This window comes from Mucor mucedo, assembly GCF_025094135.1.
Source record: "Mucor mucedo strain NRRL 3635 chromosome Unknown EV154scaffold_147, whole genome shotgun sequence".
NCBI classification, from domain to species: Eukaryota; Fungi; Mucoromycota; class Mucoromycetes; order Mucorales; family Mucoraceae; genus Mucor; species Mucor mucedo.
In genome coordinates this window covers 52,475-64,864 of record NW_026252431.1, presented here as the reverse complement: position 1 = coordinate 64,864, position 12,390 = coordinate 52,475, and the positions used below count along the sequence as shown (strand labels likewise).

The 12,390-nt window shown below is 36.9% G+C and overlaps 2 protein-coding genes across 2 annotated transcripts; one reads left to right on the top strand and one right to left on the bottom strand.

Annotated features, from left to right (window-relative positions):
• The first annotated feature begins 2,381 nt into the window (after window positions 1-2,381).
• Window positions 2,382-4,462, top strand: EV154DRAFT_67488 (uncharacterized protein). Its single transcript, XM_051607726.1, has 3 exons — window positions 2,382-2,787; window positions 2,859-3,427; window positions 3,486-4,462. The coding sequence occupies exons 1-3, from the start codon at window positions 2,559-2,561 to the stop codon at window positions 4,311-4,313; spliced, it is 1,626 nt and encodes a 541-aa protein (XP_051452391.1). The 5' UTR covers window positions 2,382-2,558; the 3' UTR covers window positions 4,314-4,462.
• Window positions 4,463-8,875: 4,413 nt separating this feature from the next.
• Window positions 8,876-10,180, bottom strand: EV154DRAFT_555756 (uncharacterized protein; the record flags this gene model as incomplete). The annotated part of the gene is made up of 6 exons (XM_051605298.1): window positions 8,876-9,235; window positions 9,440-9,507; window positions 9,562-9,595; window positions 9,669-9,836; window positions 10,006-10,028; window positions 10,156-10,180. 6 exons carry the CDS (start codon window positions 10,178-10,180, stop codon window positions 8,876-8,878), a joined length of 678 nt encoding a protein of 225 aa, XP_051452390.1.
• Between the last annotated feature and the right edge of the window lie 2,210 nt (window positions 10,181-12,390).

Genomic DNA, 12,390 nt, shown 5'->3' with positions numbered 1-12,390 from the left:
ACAGATCGATACATCGACCGAGCATTTTCAGAGACAATACCCTGGAAGGAGCCATTGAAGTCAGAGGGAATATTACAACGAGAGTCATCCATGGATCGTTTGATTTTTATAAATTCGGCAGAAGAAAGGCAAAATGGATATTTATCTTCTCTACCAGCAAACTTGTAACGGTCGTTGTAACGAGGAGAAAGAATGTCAAAACAGAGCTTGCTGACGTTAGAGAACATGTGAAGCTCATCACACATGAAAAAATCAATCGACAGAAAGGTGTTTAAGCGTCCAAATGGTGTAGGGCTTTTGATCGCGTAATTGTTGAATTCGGCAGGCTATAGAGGTAATATATTTAGTATTGGTAGATGATTTCATAATGGAGCACTTACAATATCCTCCTCCAACAGCAACAAGGACTTTGATCTGATTGACGAAGTTCTGTCAATAAAATATTTGCCAAGTTTTCCACCATCAATTGGGCGCTCTCCTTTCACTAATTTGAATAAGAGAAATGTCAACGGATTTTCGTATTCTGTAAGGACTCGTTTACTTACCCAAGCAGAATCTACACCCATACGTGCTTGTATGACCACCAAACATCAACAAACGCTGGTTGATCTCAACGCCATCAGCAATCACACCAAGATTAAAAACTTTGGATGTAGCAACATGAACACCATTTTTTTTAACTACAATCGGGTTTGTACTCAAAGTATCGAGACTGCTGATTATAGGCCGTAAGTACGAACTAAAATTGGTTTTGGTATCTCCATAGAAGATAGCTACTTGAAACGTATATTCATCTGTATACCTATAGGGAAAATCATTACAATATCAGTATTAATTTTAGGACCTGGACTATATATATTTGAAATAATACCTAATGGAAGGATCGATGCTTGGAATTATTACGTGAACCATCACCATGCTTTGTCTTGAAACTTTAGAAGTAAACCCATCCACACAGAGAACAATGGCAAGGTCTTGCTTATTTTCAAATAAACCTTTTTCACGGAGTTCCTTGTAAGCAGCGCCTGAAAAAAAGTCGGTATATGGATCATCTTCTGTCATGGCATCGATTACATCTCTATACTGCTCTACCTCGGAACGAAATCCATCACAAGCAAGCATCTTACTCAAATGATCCCCGATATCTACCATTTTGACAACAGATTTCGCACTTCTGGCAGCACCGCATTCAGGACAAGCCGTTAATGTGACATCTTCAACAGAATCGAAAAGATAACAGCCTTTAGCGGAGCAAACTTCATGGGTACGAACAAAATCCAGTGGTATTTTCCTTCTAATCATGGCCATACACTCCTTCAATGCAGGTACTCTTTTTTTGGGAGATAATTCTAATGTAAGGTAGATTGGATTAACAAATAAGCTTACTTGAGGCCACGGGAAATGGTTTACTTACGCGACTTATTTCTGTTTACTAGCATTTCGACGAATGACTTGATGTTGGCTACGGCCTGCACCGTCATGTTGTTGTTGATGCAAATGTAGTTGAACTGTATGCTATCAAGATCATTTTGAGTAAAAGGGTAGTCAGGAATAACAACATTTTTGATAATGGGTCCTTCTTGATTGGTGTAATGGACAGATACAACTATTTTCAGGTAATGTTAGGTAATGTACCCAAAGGTAATAAATTTTCACCATCTAATGACATACCTTCTAAATTTTCTTCGATATCAGTGGAGTTATCTGTCGCGAAATCGTTAAATTCTGGGAGTTCTTCAAGCACACCTTCGTTGTCAGAATCCGGATCAGAATATCCACCGTTCAAAAACTTTTCGTGATCTAGTTCGTCTAGGCGAATCTCTTCTTCGCGTGGCAAGATCAAAACGTCAGAATCAATATCAACCATGCTAATATCTTCGTGAAATTCGACATCAACATCCATATTATCAGCTGGATCCGTAGAAGCAGCAGCACCAGAGGTGTCACGGGTTGGGAATAGGGACGAAGAAGAAGAAGAAGAAGAAGAAGCAGTATCAGAAGTGTCGGTAGTGATGGCAGGAGTAATAGGGGCATTACGGGAAGAAGCCATACTTCCAACGAGAAGTTCGGCTATGCCACGTTTGGGGACACGATTCGTCTTAGCTTTTTGGACTTTGTTAATTGGGGACGACATGTATATATCAAAGAAATTTGGATTAAAGTAATTGATGAAAGGAAGTATCTAACACTTTTTTGGGGAGCTATTTATGTATTTTTTAAAATCGCTTACATCATATATTATCAGCAGGAAACACGCAACTTTTCCTTTTTGGCTACAAGTCCTTGTCAAAACCAATCCTGTTTATTGTTGGTTCCTAAGAAACGACATGCTAAGCTATTTCCTTATCCAGTGACAAGTCCTGTCGAAATGATCAGGCCACGGTTATTTTAATTACATCAGTGTGTTACATGACATCATATCCATTTTGGCAGGCGAAGCATGGATTGTGATTGGTGCAGATTGACTGGACTACATGAATTAAAAGTGAGTGACAGAATATAAATTGCCTTGTAACTTTGATTTTTTTTTCTACAGATACATATCTATTTTTTTAAAAATGAGCACAAATAACTCCTTGCCTTCTCAATGGTTTAACGCTCAAGAAATCGTTGATTTAATGAGACCTATGGTTGAAGAGGTTGTTAGTTCTATTGTTCCCAAGCTGTTGAAAGAACATACTCATTTGCCTGAAGGTAAACATTGTGATTGTTGCAGCCATATCAAGAATGCATCAAGATCAAGTAACAGGACCGATATTGGCCCAAAATCTACCCAAGAAAAAGATGGTAACGTTTTCGGATTTAAAAAAAAGTTACGCATTTATTAAATACAAGACTTACATTTTATAAAATTATAGCAAGGGAAGCCGTGGCAATGAAACTTCGCAAAACCATCACAAAAGCCATGGATTATTACAAAGCAAAGTTTTCTGAATATGGCTTTGATGACAACATGAATCATTTGGGTAGGAGAACCATCGAAAAGCCAAACACCTCTTACACGGTCCAGCTCGTTATCGATTCAACAAAAAAGTATTTCAAAGGTCTCGATGGTTCTGTCAATTATGAAAACAACAATAAAGCTTTGTTGGCTTTAGAGGGTAAAGCTCAAAAGGCGTATCACAATACTCATCATCTTTGTCGAGAATTTTTGGCTGCATACCTCGGAGACAGATTTGGTGTTAATGGCGTCAATTGGTTGAAACTCAATAAGCATGAACGAAAAGAGATTACGTATATGATTGAAAGCATTGTCTACTATTGGAACAAACGCTCTGGTGATTCAGGGATTCCACCCGAGGATGATGCTGCCAGTCGTATCTTTGATCTTGATGTTAATACGCCAATGGTTCCATTGCATCTTGCAGACGCAAACTGGATCGCTTGTGAGATGGTGAAGTCTTTGTTGTTGAACAAAAAAAAAGATGTACGTAAAATTTAACAGTTATAAGAATTATCTATAAATTAACCTTATGGCTTTTTAGCGCAAAATTAATCACAATCTTTTTGACAATGTTCGTGAGCCCCTTTCCGGATCGATGTTGGGTGGTATGGCTAACCTCCGTGTTAATTCAAGTAATGCCTCTGGTCCCTCTCTTTCATCTTTTACGCGTACCATGTCCACGGATGACAATGCTTACGATGATATTCCGATGGAAGCTTACTCGATCACAAACGATGAAATTGTTCCAACTTTCTCTGTTCCTTCTAAGCCACCTACCACACCTACCTCATCTATGCCACCTACCTCATCTATGCTACCTACCTCATCTATGCCACCTACCTCATCTATGCCACCTACCTCATCTATGCCACCTACCTCATCTATGCCACCTACCTCATCTATGCCACCTACCTCATCTATGCCACCTACCTCATCTATGCCACCTACCTCATCTATGCCACCTACCTCATCTATGCCACCTACCTCATCTATGCCACCTACTCCATCTATGCCATCTATGCCATCTATGCCACCTACTCCATCTATGCCAACAATCACATCAGTACCCTCTCCTACTTCTGAATTTTTCGCATCTACCTCTCCCCCGACATCTTCCTCGCTTCCAGTCATACCTCCCCCTTCACCTTCTTTACCATCTCCTTCACTTTCATTACCCCCCTCTGGCCCCATGGCTTCATCTACTCCTTCTGGCTCGTCTGCTGTCTCTACTTCTTTGCCTGTCTCTTTGGATGTTGGTGACAAAAATAGCAAGAATAACAAAAGAAAAGCCAAAGAAGCAAAACAAAAGCCAGATAAGCGCCCTCCAAGATCGTCTCGTAGTTTAGGTGGGGAATTATTTTCTCTCTGAGTTTTAACCTGCCCTATTTAAAACTTTTTTTTTTTTTTTCCTTTTTTTTTCTTTTTTCTCTCTTCTTTCTTCTTTCTTCTTTCTTTAAATAAAAAAATAATAGTAAGTCTATAAATGTTATTATGTTCAGTCATACTGTATTTGAGCCAGCTATAAAACTAACACGATATATAGTTTTTTGTAAAAGGTATATCTTTATCATGTCTATTCAAGCACTTGTTAAATAAGCGACATCCTTTAAGGTAAACGCTACTATTATAATATTATTATCTGTTTGTTATCCATTTTATTAACTACATTCTAACCATAGTTATACACGTATGGTGTGGTAAGTGCATCGCCAAGTCCACTGGTTTATTGTTAAGGTATGTATTATAATCATAACAACATGTGTGCTTGTTATTAACATTATTATTCGTAGGTAAGTACTCCTGGCCGTGTCCTTTCGTTTTGAACAATAGTAGTCTGCCCTGTTAGTTAGTCTGTATAGATCTGCGTGGGGTTTACACCGTTTTTTTTTCTGCAATATCTATAACTACTCTTCGTGTTTTTATTTAAATAAAAGTCTTTTTTTTCAATATATACAATCCTAAATTTCAATATGTGCAAGGGTAGCAACCCATGAAATGTGTACGCTAGTCGTATTTTTAGCCAATACCATTCTTTTAAATAATAAGGTTACTACGTTACTATTTGCTGAAACTATAGCTTGTACTCGTCAGTATCGGTCCAAAAATTCGACAGATTATTTAAAAAATCGGTCCAATTTTTTGACAGATTATTTAAAAAATCCGTCCAAAAATTCGACCGATTTTTTAAATAATCGGTCCAATTTTTGGACCGCGACCGCCGGTCTAACTTTTTCAAAATCTTTTCAAAAATTGGACCGATAAAAAGTTTCACAGTGCAGCATCGACCAAATTGCTACTTTGTTTGGGATTAGTAAAGGCTCTGTCACCAACTACACGCAACGCTGTTTCAAGGCAATTAATGACAACCTTGGACATTTGATGCGCTGGCCCAACAAGGAGCAAAGAGAATTGTCGGCCGCAGCAATCAAGAAGTACCACTTTTTTCGAAATTGTATTGGGTATATTGATGGTACCCATTTCCGTCTTGCGCAGAAGCCAACGAAGCATGCCGAAACGTACTATAACCGAAAGGGTTTCTACTCTCTAAATTGTCAAGTCGTATGCGACGAAAGGATGATCATTTTTGGATTGCAAGTAGGATATGTAGGTTCAGTGGGTGACGCCACATGTGTAGAGCATGCCAGCTTTATGGTAAATAAAGATCACCTTTATTTCACATGTGGTAATGGTGCAAACCATGAGTATCTTCTGGGTGATTCCGGATATGCTCTACATCCATTCGTTCTTACCCCTTTCAGGAGACCTCAGGTACTGAAATCCAAGAAGTGCGAAGATTTCAACAAGGTACATTCTTCTGCGAGAGTTGCCGTCGAGAACACGATCGGTGTACTGAAAGGTAAATGGAGGATCTTGAAGAACATTCCTATCCAGATAAATTGCAACGAGGACGTGATGAAGATCGACGAGATGGTGTCTGTTTGTGCTCTTTTGCACAATTTCTTGATTACTGAAAACGACAATTTTGCTGGCGATTTTTTTGAAGACGTAGATGTAGGTCAGTCAAGAAAGGATGTATTGTTGCTTCAATCGTTCGACAACATCAAAAGTATTTCTGGTCGTACACTGAATAGATGGAGGGATTCGGTTGTGGATGTAGTATTGGCAGATTACACTGTACATTTCGCACGAAATAAAAAATAAAGAAATTAGATCGATGAAAAGCGCATTATAGTTTGGAAGTCATGAGCAAATTTATTATTGTAATGAATGAGGGATGGTAGAAGGTCATTAATGATACAATCAGGTAAATATTAGTTTTAAAAAAAGGTTTTATTCAAAAGAAAAAAAAAACTAACGTCTAGCTACTTCAGATCCATCATCAGATCCATCATCGTTACCGTCAAAAGCGGGTTCACCTTCACTATCACTTCTTACTCGATACGCCTCTTCGTTACCTCGAGCATTCCCAAGAGGTTCCCTCAATGATTGTCGGAACGCCGCAATATGTTGGGCAATTTCCGTGAAGGACGTCGTTCTGAACGCATTGGTTTGAAGACTCGTCACCAACAGCTCCGTCATACCAAGCTCGAACTCCCTTTGGCTGTTCTCTCTCAGAACTTCGTCCCTTCTCAACTGGGCTTCACGGTATTCCGACGAGAAATCCCTCTTCATTCTCTTGTTTCTCATAGCGTGATCTGGATCTACACGAATACGATCAACTGAAGGAATTTCAGGTCGAGGTCTGGACGACCCAACATTCCCACGAGTACCACGAGAACTACGACCGCTAGAAGCAGCACGACCACCAGGAGCACGAGTACTACTGGAGCTTCCACGAACACCACGGGAACCAGCATTAACACGAACAGTGTCCACATCATCATCATCGTCGCTGAAGGCATTCGTGCCAAGGATTTCTGCAACCTCCCTGTCTAATGACATCGAACTACGACGAGGTCTAGGACGATCTTCAGGAACCACAGGAAGAGAAGACGTATCATTGTCACCTGCAGGCTCGACAGACAAAGAGCGAGGAATCATGGATGGTCCAGGAGACGAAGGGCCAACAGAAGGATCACGAGTACGAGCTGCAGGTTCCTCAGAAGCAGATCGAATTGGCTGAGCTGGTTCAAGCTCTTCGCCCTCACCAAAAACAGCACGGGTTTGTTCATCGATGGCCGTAATGGTGGGCTCTTTTCTACTAGAGAACGTATACTCAGTACCGCCAGGAGCACCATGGAAAGCTACGCAAACAGGTTGGGTATTAGGCCTATCACCATGCAAAGTCGACAATCGTTCAAATCCAGGGCATTCGAAATCACACTTTTGTTCGATACTGGTGATCCCTCCACGAATATCCTTTTCTGTCAAACCAAAACCAGTGCCATTCAACTTTCTCTCTATTTCACGGTACTTGGTAAAAAGACGGGCAACACGTTTCATAAGCTGATCCAGCGTCCAATCGGTGGGTATAGCCTTGTCAGCCAACAGTTTTCTCATCATACCCTTAATGATTTCACGCTTTTTGACTATGGTAGCAGCTCCAGGGGCAGCGTTATCATGTACACCGATGTATGCTTTAAAAAGCTTGATGTTTTCCTCGAAGTAACCAATCATCGCTTTGGCATGAGCAGGACTAGTGTTGGATCCACGTTGGCTATCATCAACAGAAGCTGTTTTGGAAGACGTTTTCTTGGATGTTTTAGCAGTAGTTTGTTTACGTTGACCGGGCATTTTAGTTGATATAATTCAGAAAATAATTTCAGAGAAAGAAGGTAAGTCAAATGTGGGATAAACGAGGTTTATATATGATAATTAGATGAGTGGTGACATTTGCATGTCATTTTTTATGACGTAAAATAAAGAAAAATAAACTATTTATTACTTTTTATGGCAATTTCGTCATAATTTATGACGTAAAATCCACGGACGATAATTATCGTCCGTCATTTTTCTCGACCGATAATTATCGTCCGTCGTTTTTCTTGACCGAAATTTATCGTCCGTTCCTGAATTTTTGGCTGGGGAAAAAATTACGGGATTTTTTAAAAACATTTTCGGAATTTTTATTTTTAATGTTTGGGACCCCCTAATGCTCTAGAAGTGCCGGATATGGGTCAACTAGCTCCTTGTATATAACAATGAGCTATGTTTCATATGTAACTGATTTCTAAATCTAATTCTACCATTTCCCAGTTTGCGGGTAAATAGTCAATTCGATCTGCGCAGGAAAATCTTGAAGTAATAATTGAATATAAAAAGGACCTCTATTTTTATCATGACAAACTCTCCAACTTATAATAAAGGATTATAGAGTCTCATTTCTTTACTTGCTTTACTTTCCAATTTACATTTCCCTTTTTATTCCTCAATTATCACACTCCTGACAGTCATGTCATGATTAGAATACCTACTAAAGCTGATCAATTGGCGCCTTGTGGTGACCTAGCAAGGCTATAGCCATATTAGAGCTATCAAAGGTTTATCCATGCTGATACTATTTGTAATATAAGCTTAACAATAAATGTCATAGTAAGTGTCGTATTTCCTCCAATAAAGATCGTATAGAATGACCTTCAATATGGTTCAATTATAATATTCGAGTGGTACTCTCATATTACCAGTATAATCTTGTTACAGATTATATATTGGGAATTATATTATTATTGGTTGTTATGACTCTCTTTAATCTGTTACTGAAGTATCAGCAAATGAGAAATTTTCACTTAATAATTCGGGCCAATCAATATGATAAAATATTGATTGACTTGAGACCATATAATTCTAATTGCCATGTTTCAGAAGATAGAAACAAGCCACTTCCTATTCTTTACCAGATTCAATCTCCCAGATGTTTTGATATGAAAAGCGTCCTCCCTTTTGCGATGACCTTCTCTCCATAACTTTAATAAAGGATTAACAGAGACTCATTTCTTTAATTCTTTTTCTTCTGTTTTTTATCTAATTTTATTATCTCAAAACATCACATATTCCTCTTCCATCGTGTAAATGAGGATGCCGATGAGTCCACCAGTGGTATGTATTTCCAGAGAGATGTGTTCCAGTCGTCATACGTTCAGCTAAATGAACAGGCGATCCCATAAAGATCATAAACTGCACCTCGTTAATAACGCGGTGACTTTCCGCCATACTTATCTGATTGATAGTGTAATCCATTGTTGTTCGTAAAACTGTTATTTGCTCCATAACCTCAAACATCCCTGTTTGTTCTGTTTGCTCAATTTTTATTTCAGTTTCTGAATTGTATTTATTAGCTACATCGACTTGTCGTTCGAAATCAGACAGTATTTCAAACAAAACGTAAATTTGCTGTTCATTAAAAGTATTGGGATTCATTGTTGAGGGTGACGATAATAGGTATAAAACAAGAAAAAAGGCAAAAAAATGAAATAAAATATAAAATCAAACAAGTAAAAATAACAGACTGCGTAAAATCATAACAAGTCATTTTAGAGGAAATATGTACGCTTGCATGTTTGTTTAGTCACGTATTTACTTCATTTGGAATTAAACCTGGTAGTTTTTCTCGTAGTTATTCTCGGGGTTTCCAAATTGTGTTTTTTCGCTCCCCTGGTGAAGACCTTTATGAAGAAAATCAAAACGTTATCAATTCGTGTAACACCAGAAACACTTACTTCCTTCCACCCCTGGTATAATCCTCAGTAATAGCTATTACACTATTTCTTCATATAAAAACTGTTATAAATACTATTTATCATAATAATAAGACGAAAAACTACACTCTTTCAATCATTTGCTCTTTTTTGGTTTTGCGGTAGCGGTCTAAGCTTAACCAGATATCCCCGGTTCCGGTAAACGGCAAAAAATTTACTGATACCGCCGATGTCAGTTTAAGATGCGAATAAAATGCTGGAAACTTCAAGGTGATAGCATTTTTAGTTATAGTGTGCTGTAATGTATTTATTTATTTTTTTTAAAAAAAAATTCTATAGTGACTGTTAAGGTTTACCAGGAAAGACACATACGTTAGTTTAGCAGTTCTATAACTTTTGGGGAGATGTGGCGCCAATATGGTACTGCTTATTTTAAACAACGCCAAGTAGTCATCTAAAATATACCTTTAAAAAAACAAAGTGTCTACCTGTATACATTAACTGTTATACTCGGATTACTTAAACATATGTGACTGTATACGGAATGCGACACATCAGTATATAGAGCTATCTATATTGCACAAATAAAAATGGAGAGGACAAGATGAATTATACCATTGCATCCTGAAACATCATGCATGTAATAAATTCCCTTTATGGTTAAGACAGTTGGAAGATTATGTAAAAAAAAACTAAATCAAATGTTTTTTTGGGTGGCCACACGATTGCCTGATTTTGACATATATTTTAATTGACATCATCTTAATTCATGCTTATTGGCTCAAGACTTGATTTCATAATGATTATCTTTTTCGATCATACCTTTTTTTTTAAAAAAAACAAGCACTATAGGATGATCAATTAGATTGTTGTGTTTACTGACTGTGTTAAATGTTTGGGGGAAGAACTTCAATCATTTTCACATGAGTGTCGGTCCGCCAAGATTGAACTGGCTCATAATTACATAAATATCGCTTTTTTTTTTTTTTTTTTTTTTTTTTCTTCATCATTTTCTTCTTCTGAAAACCCTTATTTACAAGCTACACTTTTCGCAAAAGATAAATCAAATGTTCTTTAAAAATACGCCCAAGACTAGTACTATTGTCAGCAACACACGAGGCTATTTATCAAGCATGTGCAACCGTGTCCATAACATCAAGATGACCTTAGGAGAATATGGTGTTTCCAGAAACTCAAAAGAAGCACCATACACTGGCACGAGATATGATCACTACGATCCATATCAAAGATATCAAACCATGGATCTTGATGTAGAAGAATATCTTATGGAGTTGGATGAAGAACCAGAAGAATTAGAATATATCAAATCCTCTTCTACTGTCAAAATGAGTACGAAACAACATGCTGAGGCAGTAGAAGCCATTCTTAAAGATTTGGCGTTAAAACAAGAAGAGGAAATTCGCAATTTGATGGCAAGAAGAGCTGCTATAGGATTAATCTAATGTTTAAGTAGATAAGATGATTCCTTCTCCTTCTCCTTCTCCTTCTCCTTTTCTCTTTTCTCTTTTCTCTTTTCTCTTTTCTCTTTTCTCTTTTCTCTTTTCTCTTTTCTCTTTTCTCTTTTCTCTTTTCTCTTTTCTCTTTTCTCTTTTCTCTTTTCTCTTTTCTCTTTTTATAACTTTTTAATTTTCTCAATAAATAGCACAACATTTTATCTCTATCCCATCATGAAAAAAAGTAGAGCTTTAATGGTGTATCCTATGTCGTATAAACTCACGATATTTATTTACCACTGACATTGCGGTATCCTTTTAAATAAACAATATAGCTGTATCTCTCACAGATGACAGATTATCTGGTGTATATTTGAGAGATATTTTACTCATCAAACATTGATCTATGTGACATATGGTTATAAATATAACTGCTGCGCACTGAGTTTTTTTTTTTTTTTGTCCATAATGACATAATCTTACACATTATTTGTTTACTCGCACTAGCTACTGTAGAAATCTGATTATTTTAAACTAAGGGTAGCTTGATAGAATAAGTAATGGTCCATTAAATTCTTTGGTTAGTTGGAACATATGTAAAAATTTATTTGGGCCAGCTCTTTTTTTTTTTTTTGAAAATTAAGTTGAATGTACTGAAAGAGTATAAGCGAACCTTCATTAAATGTCATATCAGTCTCTTTTTGTTCGGTATTCAGTCTTCAGTAATGATAATCTAGTATATAGCAATCCTGGTTTTTATATAGTTACTTCATGCAAATTTTTTTTTTTTTATCGTCTAGAAATGACTGTCAATTAGAGATATATAAGTGAAGGAATTTATATAAGGTGCGATAACTTTGAAGAGTATAAATGTTGTCGGGTTTGTGAAATTGCCGAAAGATTCTATTGATATTATGTGCATGTATAAATGTTATATGGCTTCTCATCAACATATAACTGAAAAACAATATGTAAGCACCAGTGACGTTTGTTCCGATTTTTTTTTTTTTTACTAATAATAGCTCTGGTAATCATTATTTTTATGCTACATACATACAAACAATGCTGTCTTAAAAGCATATCTTAAATATATTTGATGATGGAAAAAATATAGACTTGAAAGAAGAAATGAATAAAAAATTTCATCAAAGTAAATAACTACGATTAAATATATAAAACGATAGAAAGTTTCGAGAAAACTCTTCTTTAACCAGAATGATCAACGGATGAAGCAAAGTTTAAACACAAAGTTTCTTAGATAATGATACGTTGTTGGTAACTGGAAATAAGTTCATTCCGTTATCACCAACAAAGGATCTTCATCCATTACAGGTAAACATACGAATACTATTTTTTGATTTGCATCTGTTCAAAAATTGGTTTGATCTTACAGTGG